The sequence below is a fragment of the Microcaecilia unicolor genome, chromosome 7 (genome assembly GCF_901765095.1).
Source record: "Microcaecilia unicolor chromosome 7, aMicUni1.1, whole genome shotgun sequence".
NCBI lineage: Eukaryota > Metazoa > Chordata > Amphibia > Gymnophiona > Siphonopidae > Microcaecilia > Microcaecilia unicolor.
The window spans coordinates 19810370-19824297 of record NC_044037.1 but is presented as its reverse complement, the minus strand read 5'-3'; the positions used below and the strand labels follow the sequence as shown (position 1 = coordinate 19824297).

General features: G+C 45.0%; 1 protein-coding gene across 1 annotated transcript; it reads right to left on the bottom strand.

The window, feature by feature from the left end:
* Positions 1 to 1722: 1722 nt before the first annotated feature.
* LOC115474385 (insulin receptor substrate 2-B-like) lies at positions 1723 to 5396 on the bottom strand. Its single transcript, XM_030209831.1, is given in 4 exon segments — positions 1723 to 2405; positions 2408 to 3226; positions 3229 to 3258; positions 3261 to 5396. Coding segments are annotated over 4 exon segments (3255 nt in total). The 5' UTR covers positions 4984 to 5396.
* Between the last annotated feature and the right edge of the window lie 8532 nt (positions 5397 to 13928).

Here is a 13928-nt window from a genome sequence, read left to right as displayed (position 1 = left end):
GACTGGGAGTCTAAATGGCAGATGAGTTTAATGTGAGCAAGTGCAAAGTGATGCATGTGGGAAAGAGGAACCCGAATTATAGCTATGTCATGCAAGGTTCCACGTTAGGAGTCATGGACCAAGAAAGGGATCTAGGTGTCGTCGTTGATGATACGTTGAAACCTTCTGCTCAGTGTGGCTACAGCTAAGAAAGCAAATAGGATGTTAGGTATTATTAGGAAAGGAATGGAAAACAAAAATGAGGATGTTATAATGCCTTTGTATCGCTCCATGGTGCGACCGCACCTCGAATATTGTGTTCAATTCTGGACGCCGCATCTCAAAAAAGATATAGTGGAATTAGAAAAGGTGCAGAGAAGGGCAATGAAAATGATAAAGGGGATGGGACAACTTCCCTATGGGGAAAGGCTAAAGCGGCTAGGGCTCTTCAACTTGGAGAAAAGGCGGCTGAGGGGAGATATGATAGAGGTCTATAAAATAATGAGTGGAGTTGAACAGGTAGATGTGAAGCGTCTGTTCACACTTTCCAAAAATACTAGGGACTACGGGGCATACAATGAAGCTACAATGTAATAAATTTAAAACGAATCGGAGAAACATTTTCTTCACTCAACGTGTAATGAAACTCTGGAATTCGTTGCCAGAGAATGTGGTAAAGGCGGTTAGCTTAGCGGAGTTTAAAAAGGTTTGGACGGCTTCCTAAAGGAGTGGCCTAGTGGTTAGGGTGTTGGACTTTGGTCCTGGGGAACTGAGTTCGATTCCCACTTCAGGCATAGGCAGCTCCTTGTGACTCTGGGCAAGTCACTTAACCCTCCACTGCCCCAGGTACAAATAAGTACCTGTATACAATACGTAAGCCGCATTGAGCCTGCCATGAGTGGGAAAGCGCGGGGTACAAATGTAACAAAAATAAAAGTCCATAGACCGTTACTAAATGGACTTGGGGAAAATCCACTATTTCTGGGATAAGCAGTATAAAATGTTTTGTACATTTTTGGGATCTTGCCAGGTATCTGTGACCTGGATTGGCCACTATTGGAAACAGGATGCTAGGCTCAATGGACCTTTGGGCTTCCCAGTATGGCAATACTTATGTATGTCACATACAACGACTGATGCTCAAGGGGGAATCCATGCATCTCATTTGCATGAGATTCCTTTTGTGCACTGGTTTCGACTTGGTGTTTTTTCCCGTGTGCTGCTGTGCATTGGCCCCTAAGTCAGTAATAATACTTTGTTCTTAAAAAACTGGTTCTGCTAAAGTATTTATATTCCTTCAATTGAAAAAAAATTGACATTAATATTTCACCAACCCACTTGTTTCTTATACTGAAGTATCATGCTGTTGAATTATACTTTAATTTTTTCATAAAAAAGACAATATACAACAAACTATTGTAACATCATTGGCTATTAACATACACTGTTCTATGATGGGAGTTCAGCTTCAAGTTAAAAAAAAAAAAAGTTAAATTAACCAGTGCTCAGTTTCCAGCTGTCATACATAAATTAGCCAATAAAATGGGCTTAGGTGTACTGTCTTGGTTGCTAGACCACTTCGGTAAAAGAGATAATCATCCTACTTTATATTCTTTACCTGTATTTTTGCTGACATGATGACATCCAGGGACTGTACAAACACCGTTTTTCTTTAAGAATATATTTCAAATTAACCTGCATATAATTCATTACACACTTTAGATATAGTTTACTGTAAAATTACTAACCTTTCCTTGTAGATGTGCACTTCAACCCATCAGAGCAGGGGAAATCTAAGCTTACATATGTTCCATTGTCCAAACTCCTAGTAGCACCCTGGAGATGATGGCAATTTGATGTAGTACAAGACAGTTTCACAGCATCATGTACATTCAGAGTTATGTAATTTAAACCATTCTGGAATCCAGGGGAAGAATTTCTGGCCATTCTTCCCTCCTCCTGGTTGTCACATGTGCTTTCATCAGGTTTTGGCCAAACATTGTCAAAAGATGCTGAGCTGTGTCTTTTGCTACTCTCGGTAAAAATAGAAGAGGAAGTGGTTATTGTCCCAGAAGAGGAGAAAGTTTCAGAACTGTGTCGCCTTCTACCTTGTGGGTCTGCTCTTATTACTTTAGGTCCAACAGGAGGCTCAGCAGAACAGCTGCTGTTGCTAAGGTACCTGTCACCAATGCACAATCTATTTACAATGGATGGAGGACTATCAACTACTGGGCCGTGAGTGGATTCTGTGTTGAAAGACTTTGGTGGTGTCATTGCCATGTTGAAAGTCATTTGTGTATAATCATCATTCCTACTGCTTACTGTGCTAACACAAGCAGTACCACATGGGAGCCTGGCATAGTCAGTATTTGGCTGATTTCTGGAGATTCTAGAGCCTGCATAAATAGAAAGGTCTGTTAAAGAATTGGTAGCTCTGTTGTTGCTTTAGGAGACTGCAAATCAAGGTCAACACTCATGTAATCAGAAAGTGGGGATTGTCTATGGTCACAGCTTGATCCTAATGATGATGGGGATCCTTCCGCAGATAATGAATATGGTGTATTGCTTGCTTTTTCACTGAAGTCAATATTTATGTACTCACCAGGGCTTGTGGGTTCTGGTGGAATGGTATGATCAAACATCTCTGGTATACTACTCCCCTTCGTATCCAAAGGAAGTCTAGTAGGTCTTATAACCTTAATGTTCAGCTCCAGTTTATTGTCAGATGATTTAGATGTACCATTAGCCAGCCCATTAGTATAACTCTTTACAGTCTCCACACCCATGTGCAACAACTTGCCGGGTGAAGACATTGGAATATATTCATTATGGTCATTATTTTGCTTTGACAGACTCTTAAAACTTCGTGGCAAAGAAAAATATGAACTAAAACTTTTGGGGAAAGAGTTTGAGGGCGTGCAATTAGAATCGGGGCACTGTTTTTGAGCAGCAGAATTGCCATGGGACATATCCATGTACTCGCCATTCATCACCTTATCACTACTTTTAGAAACAAATCCCATTAATGGACTTCTTACAGGAGAAGAGCCTGCATTAGGAAACATCAGCATATATCCTTTGGTGTCCACCTGAGAGGGGGACCACGAGTTAAGAATCTGTTTTGATGCAGAAACGCTTTTAGGTGTCATTGGCAAATAGTCACTGGTGTTTGCGAGAGAAGATGCTACCCCTGGCATCATTGGCATATACCCATCATCCCTGGTTTTAGTCCCACTTTGGTTACACATGAGTCAGGCACTGTACCACTATAATCATGATGCTTTTTAATTTTGGCGATTCAGAACCAAGTTTTTGCCCCCCTGTTGAATCATCATCTAAAGAAGCTGTAGTCTGTGTTCTCTGATGCACCGTTACAATGGTTGGTTTAGTCAGTGAATATGTTCTTTTCCTGTAAGATTTTTCCGCTTCCATGTAATCATCCCTACCGGCTTGGTCATTTTGTGCTTTGCCCATTGACATGTATTCACTTAAACTCGTTTCTTCTCTAATCGGAGGCGTGTTTCCCAGGGAATCAGGAGTACTACTCCTAACTCTAAAGTACCTAAAATCTCCCGGGCTAGACCCATACTCATCAGAAGAGATAAAGCCTCCGTCGCTCGGGGAACCGCAGACCGAGGAACTAGAAGGCCGGGTAATAGTGTCCGAAGCAGAGCCGTGCCCACTACTGGAGCACACGCTTATCGGGCTGGTGGCAGAGGGGAAATGGGCCACCGGCAAAGAGGCAGATCTCGTGTGATAGCAAGAATTAAAAGGCGCTCTTACGTATCTGCCCGTGCCTTCTTGGCGGCCGAGGTTAATCCTGGCGGTGTTTAAGTGAAGCAAGCTGCCGGTGACCGATCTGAAGGGCCTGGTCATGGTGCCTTCGCCCTCGCTGGACGTCCTGAAGCGGTAGGCGCCGCTCTTGGCGGCGGGCGGGGTGCCGGCCAGGCTCTCCGTCCGCGATCGCCTCTGCAAGCCGGTCTGGCTGGGGGGCAGGTTGCCCAGGTGCCTCCTGGTGGTGATGAAGGAGATGGGGTTGGCGCCCGACTGGCTCTTGCTCCTGGGTCTGAACTCGGCGAAGGCTTTCAGGGCTTTCATGGTCTCCAGGAAGGTTTCGTGCATGCTCTGCGCCACCACCGAGTCGTCCACCTGCATCCAGAGCTCGCCGGGCCCCACGGAGGACGAGCGGCCCACCTCGATGAAGAAGAAGTTCTCGGAGTGGCCGCAGCGCCGGATGTTCATGAGCAGCAGGTGGAGGCAGGGCACGTCCGAGTTCTGCTTGACCAGGTGGACCATCTTGCTGGACAGGCAGAGCCGGTAGACGCCGGCCAGGTTCTTGGTCTGGCCCAGGCCCTTGGGCTTCACGTGCACCTGCCAGACCTCTCGGAAGACGGTGCCGGGCTTGAGGGCTCCTCCTCCGCCGTCGTCGCCGCCTTCCTCGTCCGATTCCGGCGGGAAGCCGCCCCCCTTCTTGCTCTGGCCCAGCAGCTCGCTCAGTGCCCGGTACCAGCTCTCCTGCTCCTGCTCGTTCTCGGCCACCATGGCGAAGTACTCGTCCTTGGTGTACAGGGCGACCAGGTGCTTGCTCTTGGCGTCGGCCCGGCGGCTCACCGTGAAGCACTGCGAGAGCGGGATCAGCCTCTTGGGCGGGCTGGCCTGGGCCGAGCGCAGGCCGCTGCGGAACTTCTTCTCGCTGTCGTAGTACTCGAGGCGGCCGGGCCCCAGGCGGCTCTGCTCGCGCAGGACGAAGAAGCGCTTGTGGCCGTGCTTCTGCTTCCTCAGGTAGCCGCATTTCCTCACGTCGTCCGCCTCCGACGAGCCCTTCTCCTCACGCTGTGGAGCCGGCGAGGAAGGCAGAGGCGTGGTGGTGGTGGTCGCCGACGCCCTCCCCGGGGAGTCGTCGCCGCCGCCGCCGCTGCGCGAGGCCGTTGTTGTTGTTGTTGTTTTCGCGGCCGTGCGGGGTTGTAGCGGCTGCTGCGCCTCGAGAAGCTCTTGGTAATTCATCAAACTCGCCGTGTTCCTGGATTGAATGAGGAGAGGAGGGGGTGGTTTGGACGGTTTGACTGATTTGACTTGTCCGCCGCCACCCCCTCCGGAAAGAAATAACCGACAAGAAATCCCACGGCGGCGGGACTCGGAGTCCGCGAGATCGTTGGGGTTTTTTCTTGTCTCTCTCACACACGCGCGCGCACTTTCTATCGCGAGGAGGAGGTACGCCGCCGCTCGTGCTGGCTTTTTACTACGCCGGGATGGTCGGAGGAGAGCGCGTTGAAGGCAAAAAAGGAATAAGAAAACAAAACTGGAAGAAACGAAGCATCGCGAAACAAGCAAAATCCAGCGCGAGCCCGGCGGCGGCACTCTGCTGCTGTGCCGTCTCTCTCTCTTCTTTACACACACATCACACACCGCCGCGAGCGCAGCGGCAGGGCGAAAACAACACGTGACCCCGCCCCGCCTGCGTCACGCGGCCATCTGAGGCGCTCGCCGAGTCGGCAGGACTATTGGGGGGAGGGAGGGAGGGATGGCGGCTTGGCGCGCGTTCAGAACTGAAACTTCAGTAACTGGCTCTTGGACAGAACCAATCAGAAGCCGGGCTCAGCTCTTCAACCTTCCCCGGCTCCCTGAGCCATTCAGACTGGGGGCGGGGTTTCGGATTGTTATTATTATTCCATCCAATGCGCGAGTCCCTTCTTCTAAATACATCAAGGTTTCCTAGGAACGTCATGAAAAAAAAAAAAAAAATAGGAGGGAGAGAAAAGAGGCGGGACCTTTTGCCCCCCCCCCCCCTACCTGTCATCTTCAAGCCAAGCTTTTTGTGGATTGGCCCCGTGTTGTGGGGGGCGGTTCATGAGCTGCCCGGTTTCATTGCTCATTCCTGAGGTTGGGTGTTGTGGGAAGAGAGGGGGCGGAGAGAATTCCCTCGCAGAGGACAACGATTGGCTATTGACAATGTCGATCATTTTGTTTGGACGAAGAGGACGGGTTGAATTCTTTTGTGGACCCCGCCCTTCACTGCAATAAGAGGATTCCCGAGAAAGGTGCCCGGCACTGCCCGCCCAGATTTGTAGCAAGAAAAGGTAAACAACCGCTAGGGAGGGAGACACTCAAAGCAGAAGCAATATGTCAGTTACTGTGGTACCGAACGATGAAGTACCTGCACTACTATTGCAAATGTATGACAAAATGCATTATGTTATCAATGTAATCCGAGTACGGACTAGCATCGACATCTGGGAATTGTGACCTTGATGCTGTCCTTTCTACACCACCAAAATATAGCTTCCCAGAGGGAGAGTTTGCAGACAGCTAAGGGCAAATACATCATTCGGAATCATCATAATTTAAACTAGGGTCGCTGCGAATGATGCTTTGGTTAGCATCTTTTCTGTTTACTGATGCTGCAGGAATTAAACGTGTCTAATACTAGAAGCCATATACAGCATTCTACAGCTACATTCACTTGAGACAGAGCCTTGCCCGCTAAGGAAGATGGAGATGCGAGAGGTCTGCCTTCTAAGGAGCTATAGATTTATTTTCCTTTGCTATCACCAAGAAATTCCCCTCCAGTTATTTTAAAGCTATTTTAACCCATTTCTGCCTATTTTTATTATCCCTTATAGGCAGCTGCAGAGATGCCAAGTCTCATTCATAGTTTGTCGTACCCATTTGAAGGCTTTCTCGCTTTCACATTCTTTGAGCCCCTTTTCTCATTAGAACTTCTGCTACCGTCGAACCTAACTTCATTAGATGCAAGCCTAAGATAATAGCCAAGTGCTAGGGACCATACTGAGATGGAATCAGGCTCTGTGTGACATGCCACCGTCCTGACCACTGTGCCACAACCAATAATTGAAGTCAGTGAACGGGGAGCAATTTTGGTGCCCTTGCCTGTGCGGCCAAACCACGTGCACAGCCTTTGGAACAGCCCAGCAAATACCCTGACCACACTTTCCTACATATTGCCTTTCACTGCCGCATCCTTTCCCCCTGTACTTACAAATACACCTATGTGCCTACTGTTAGCCGCTGAGCAGAGGGCAGCCTTCAGCCCAGAGACTTTACTCATATTCTCTCTACCCTGTATCCTTTCAGAGGCTCCAGCAAAGACAAAAATCTTTTTATGTTGATTTTTTTCTAGATTTGCCAGACCATCTAGAAAATCTCACTCTTTGATGGTTCACCCTTGCCATCTCTGTAACTGAAATAATGTACCAGCAGTCCTTTGCTACAAACCTACCAAACCGCTGTTGTAGTTCAGTGGGGGTGTGATAGCTCTGGCTCTGGCAGACTTGCCTCTGCAGCACATTTGTTTTCACTTTTTGTAGCTGCAGTCAGGCGATTCTTGCATATGATTTTATTTTATTTCTTTTTTTGGGCCATGACCCTTTAAATACAACACCATTACAAAACTGTTGCTATGCAGAATCCTGTTGTGTAACTTTCCTTTCTGGCACCAGGACTAGCTACTGTTCAACTACTTTTTCCCAGGCACCTCTTTTCAGAGTTTCTACAGAGCTGTCTCCTGCCGAGAGCCAATATGCTTTGAAATCTGTTTAGAGACGTACCAAAAGTCAGTGTGTGAATAACTGAGTCTTGATTCTATCAGAAGCTTATTTTCCCCCTCTTTTTTGGATTGTTTTATGATCGCTGAATGCAATGTAGTAAATGACAGCAGATAAAGACAGCCAATCCGGTCTTCAGAGCAAGGCGTTTAAGGTTGCAACTCCACTCTATGCAGGTTACAACAGTCAAGACAATTTAAAAGCAATACCACTGCTGACAAAAACAATGGAGGGACGAGTAGCACAACAATTAATGGAATACCTAACGCACTACTCAGTCCTTCACAGCCCTCAATCAGGCTTCAGACCAAGCTATAGCACTGAAACAGTCATAACCACCCTGATCATAAAATTCAGAAGAATAATAAGCCAAGGCCAGTCAATACTACTGCCACAAGTTTCAATGTGTCAAGCGCCTTTGACCTAGTAGATCACACAATACTGATGACCCTGCTCGACAACATAGGAATAATGGGAGCAGTAGCAGCCTGGTTCAATAGTTTTCTAAGAACTAGATCTTACCTTGTCAAGATATCCAATGAATTTTCAGCCTCCTGGATCCCTGAATGAGGGGTCCTTCAGGGTTCTTTGATATCACCAATATTATTCAATGTCCTAATGGCTCAACTTGGCAAGAAACTGGGAAAAAATGGGTTTAAACCCATTTATATATGCAGTTGATGTTACCATCTACATACCTTTCAACAACAGCATGACAGAGATACTGGATAAGGCCAAAAAAGGACTCAACCTCATGGAAAACTGGGCCACAACTGTCAAACTTAAACTGAACCGAGACCAAACGCCTGGTTTTATCCAGTCAGCACAATCCCACTACTTACCAAAACCTCTTAATAGATCAACAATTGAAACACAAATAAAAATACAAGGACTCATTCTCAACAAACATCTGACCCTTGAAGACCAAGTTGCTGTAATCACGCAAAAAAAATTTCAAAACACTATGGAAACTCAGAAGAATCCGAGACTATTTACCCAGACAGTCATTCCGTCTTATAGTAGAGACGCTGATATTGTCCCAACTAGACTACTGTAATGCAGTATATATAGGCTGCAAAGAAAACCTACTACGATCGTTGTAGACCGTCCAAACACAGCAGCGAGATTGAAATTCAAAAAGTCAAAATATGATAGAGCAACCCCACTACTCATAATGCTACATTGGCTCCCGATCAAGGCCAGACTATTTTTCAAAACCAGCACAATCATCTTCAAAATACTGTTTGGCATGTCATCGGACTCCATGCTAGACATGATCAAACTATCACCAAGAAATGCAAACCCAGGAAACAGAAGTTACCTACTGCTTCACCTGTCCAACTGCAAAAATGTACTATATAAGTCCACCTGCACGGCAGGATTTAGCTACCTAGGCTCAAAATGGTGGAACTCAATTCCCATAGTCATAAGAAGCATCACAAACTACCTCCAGTTTAGAAAAGACCTAAAGATCTACCTCTTCAGGAAATTCTATGAGTAAAATATGCACTAATCATTGGAATAACAATACACAACACAACTTCTAACTGTAACACTTCTTTTCATTTAAGAAAATAACTAAGACATATCTTCTCAAGAAACCCAATGACTTTTCCATATGCACTAATAGTTATCTTGCCTATCACTGTAAAACACAACATCATACAACCTTGTAAATGTAATTGAATCAATGTAATCTCTAACAACTGTTAAATGTAAGCCACATTGAACTGAAACTCATTTTTGGATAATTGTGGGATACAAGCATGAATACATAAATAATACAAAGAATGGCAGATACTTGCACTACGAGGAGTGGCCTAGTGGTTAGAGCACCAGTCTTGAAATCCAGAGGTGGCTAGTTCAAATCCCACTGCTGCTCCTTGTGATCTTGGGCAAGTCACTTAACCCTCCATTACCTCAGGTACAAACTTAGATTGTGAGTCCTCCAGGGACAGAGAAATATCCAATGTACCTGAATGTAACTCACCTTGAGCTACTACTGAAAAAGGTGTGAGCAAAATCTAAATAAAGATTCTAGAATTCTAAAGAATAACAAGATTCCATGCAGAATTTCAAAGTGTAGCAACATTCCATGTAGAACCCCAAAGAGTAACAAGATTCTTTGGGGTGGAGGAGTGGTTAGAGCACCAGTTTTACAATCCAGAGGTGGCCAGTTCAAATCCTGCTGCTGCTCCTTGTGATCTTGGGCAAGTCACTTAACCCTCCATTGCCTCAGGTACAAACTTAGATTGTGAGCCCTCCTGGGACAGAGAAATATCCAGAGTACCTGAATGTAACTCACCTTCAGCTACTACTGAAAAAGATGTGAACAAAATAAAATATACATGCCACCCCAACACTTTCGAACCCCCCACTGTCCCAAAAGCTTGGTTAAAAAAAATAAGTTTTTTATTTCCCTTTAAATTTTGGTAATGAAGCTTCAGCTCGCAATGCAGCTGGAAACTTGTTTCACAGACTATGGACTAGCCAAAAAAAAATGCACTGTTCCTTGTCACATCCCAACATGCTCTCTGGACCAAAGGGAGCACCATCATGTGAACGTTGACTGATCTCAAATGCCTTCCTGGAACATATGGACATTTTATGTATGTTATTTTATGTTTACGATGTCAGCCACCAAGTATGGTAGATATTGTGGATTATAAATTTTGGAAATAGACAACTGAATGGCAGCATTCTGAAGTGTTTGAAGCCACTTAATATGACCCCTTGGTATCCACACGTAAACTACATTACATAATTTAATCAGAAACCAAAAGTGCACGGAGCAATGAATTCAATATTACTTCATCCAAAATATACTTTTAAATGCAGGAGGGGGGAGGGTTGGAAGTGCATTGCTCCCCCCCAAAATGGAGGACTGGTTATGCCCCTGGTAAAGAGGAGTTTTGTCCTTGCAAACTTTCTCAGCACCTTAGATGACAGGGATGGGCAGCCAGAAAATTTTCATTTCCTGTCATTTCCCATGTCGTATCCACAAATGTTTTATTCATTTTCATATAGCCATTTTTTTTTGTCCTGGAAGAAAACATTGATGCCCTGATGCCAGGAGGGTATCAGAGTCCAAATTTTGGAAGCCGGTTGTTAAAGTAGCTACTTTAACAACTGGCTCCCAAAATTCTTAAAATTTTAACAAGCGGCTTGTGCGAGCCGGCTCCAGCACACCACTGTCTTCAGTCCTTTTGTGGTGGCTGATATTGTGATGTCATAATGCATCATTCCACCAGTGCCTAAGAGCCAACCTCATCAGTGATGTCATAATGGCTTGATTGCTGTATTATTGGCTCACTTTTGACACGTATAGCAGTGATTTTGAATTCTAGAGACATTGTTTTTTAATTAAGAAGGAAAATTAACAATGTTGGCTACTGTTACGATGGGCTACTTTACTGTTATCTCCAGTTGTTAGTAACTAGGTCTCATTGCTTAAAATGAGACCTGTGCTACGTTGAGAACTGCACCTCTTAAACAACTTTTGGTTGAAAATTGCTGCTATCCACATAGTTGCTGGCAGCAAGTGCTTTCTCCATATATTCAGTACCGCCTCTTATCCCACAGCGGCGCTGAATTTATGTGGTTTTATTAAAACACTGCAGCTGCCGCTGTATATTGATCCAATTACATTTAACTCTTTGGTGTTTCAAGGTCATATTTAAAAGCTCAGCATAAGCAGGAAGGGATGCACAAAGATACTTTTCAATGAGGGTCACCAAACAGAAATGCATTGCAAAATACACAATAAATTAAGTAAAAAAAACAAAACAAAAAGCATTTTCAACATGAAATTTCTGATTTGGGAGAAGTACCAAGTTCCTTGAGCATGAATGCTAGGTTAACACAAATGCCCTGAAACCCTGCAGTTGATACTTGCAGGAGGTTAAGCTCTTTCATTGTTTTAACAAGCGTGCATGGTACTGTCAGCTCGGTTTTGTTTATGGTCTTTTGTTTTGGTTGGGTCTGTGGGGGCTGAAACGGATCTCAATGGTATACAGTGACCAGTACAGAAAGTTAAACATCACATTATTTTTAGAGTCAAATTTTTTCTGTTAGGGACTGCCACAGCGTGTTAGCTGTGACTGATTTATGGCCTTGATGACAAAGACAATCATTTGTTGTGCATAACATGAATGGTCTATGAAACATTGCAATGTTTGTTGTTTATAGGTTTGGAGCACTTGAAACAAAGAGAGACTGTGATATGCCAGAGGATGTTTTCTATGATCGCGCTTCCTACAAAGAAATACATTTAGGAAGCAATTCTGTAACTAAGCACCCCATTTAGACACCCCGATGCCATGCGGTGAGATCCTATTCTGTAATGGCATCTGGGCACCCGAATTCCTTTATAGAATATTAGTGTAACCTACAATTTAGGTGCCCACAGTTACACCAGCCATAGACCTGGTGGAACTGTGCACCTACACGCAGCAAGGGTATGTTTAACTTGGTTACTATGGCGCTCATTTTCAGTAACTTTATGTCATTAAGTTGTTTGCTTATCAAACTTCTTTCACATTTCAGGGACAATTTTAAGTAACCCCATAGTTGCAAAGTATATTCCGGCCAATATTAAGCCCATGGGAGGCAGGCCAGCTAAGTGCCAGGCTGTTTCCTGTGACCGGCATTGAATATCTGGGGTTTTTTTTTTGGCTGGCTTAAACTTAGCCAGCCAAGTTAATGTTCAGCACTGGCCGAAGATAGGGTTGCTATTTATGTGGTCTCATTTAGCCACTAAACTTAGCCAGCAAAGCAGTGAATATTCACTGCAACCGGTTTTATCATGTGATATGGAGGAACATTTTCAATATGATGTCTAAATCTGAATTTGGATGTGTTACACAAAACATCCAAATTCTTACAAGGAAAGAAGGTCATTTTCAACAAACAAAAACATCTTTTTCTTTGAAAATACTGTTTTGAAAAATGTTTTGTGGTTTGGATGGTTTGTTTTTCAGTCCATTTTCGAACAAAAAACGTCCAAATGCAAAATGCACAAAATCAAGTCATTAGGATACAGACCATATGAAAAGTTTCAGTCACAGGAAAGCATTCATAGAGGATAACAAAGTTCAAACTCACCATAAACCCACTGTACCCACATATAGGTGCCCCCTTCACCCGTAAGGGCTATGGTAGTGGGTACAGTTGGGGGTGGTGGGTTTTGGGGGGCTTAGGTGAGATGTGTACCTGGGAGCATTTTACGAAGTCCACTGCAGTGCCCCCTATTGCTTTCCTGGGATGTGACTTTTCCATTATTCTTCCTGATGTCAAGCTTTCTTTTTTTTTTTTTTATAACATCTGAGCCTTGTGTCTATTGTTTATCATTAGATTTGGGCTTTGAATTCAGATCTATAGATGAAAAGGAGGTCTCATTACATATATCTAAATACCAGAGTGCTATTTTTCCATACTTCATAGCAAGAGTGTACATTCCCTAATTACCTGTCCCAATGCTACTGAAGCTTTTACCTCCTCAGTGCATGTAAATGGTTTCATCCCTGTGTGGATTCTCTGATGGCGTGTGAGGCTTTCTTTCCAACCAAAGCTTTTACCACACTCAGAACACGTAAATGGTTTCACTCTATGGTGGCTTTTCTTGTGTATTGTCAGGTCTGCCTTCTGCCTAAAGCCTTTGCCACACTCAGGGCATGTATATTGTTTCACTTCAACATGGATTCTCTGGTGGACTGGTCTAGCAATGAACCATAGAATCCATTCAGAAATTAAAACAGTTGCGTATAGAAAGTAAAAACATCATTGAGGACAGCCTCACAGTTGGTGACTAATTGTGCCCTGAAGTGTGCATATCTCTGAGACACACCCATGACCCACCCATACTCTGCCCATATTTGCGTCCCCTTGCCCTTGCTCACTAGGGGCTAGATTCTATTTGTAATACCCCATGATATACCGTATTTTTCGGACTATAAGACGCACTTTTTTCCCCCCAAATTTGGGAGGAAAATGGGGGGTGCGTTTTATAGTCCGAAGGTAGCGAGGTCCGATTTCGAGATCGTCCTCCCCCCGAGTTCGGGATCGCCCTCCCCTACTCACGTCACGCGATGTTTTCTGGTGGTCTAGTGACGTCGGGGCAGGAAAGAGCCCCTCTTTCCTGCCCAGCGCGCTGCTCCGTCCTCCTGTATGCTGCCTGCCTGACGGTCTCAGCGAGATTCAAAATGGCCACCGAGAATTGAAGTCTCGGCGGCCATTTTGAATCTCGCCGAGACCGTCAGGCAGCATACAGGAGGACGGAGAGCAGCGCGCTGGGCAGGAAAGAGGGGGCTCTTTCCTGCCCCGACGTCACTAGACCACCAGAGAACATCGCGTGACGTGAGTAGGGGAGGGCGATCCCGAACTCGGACA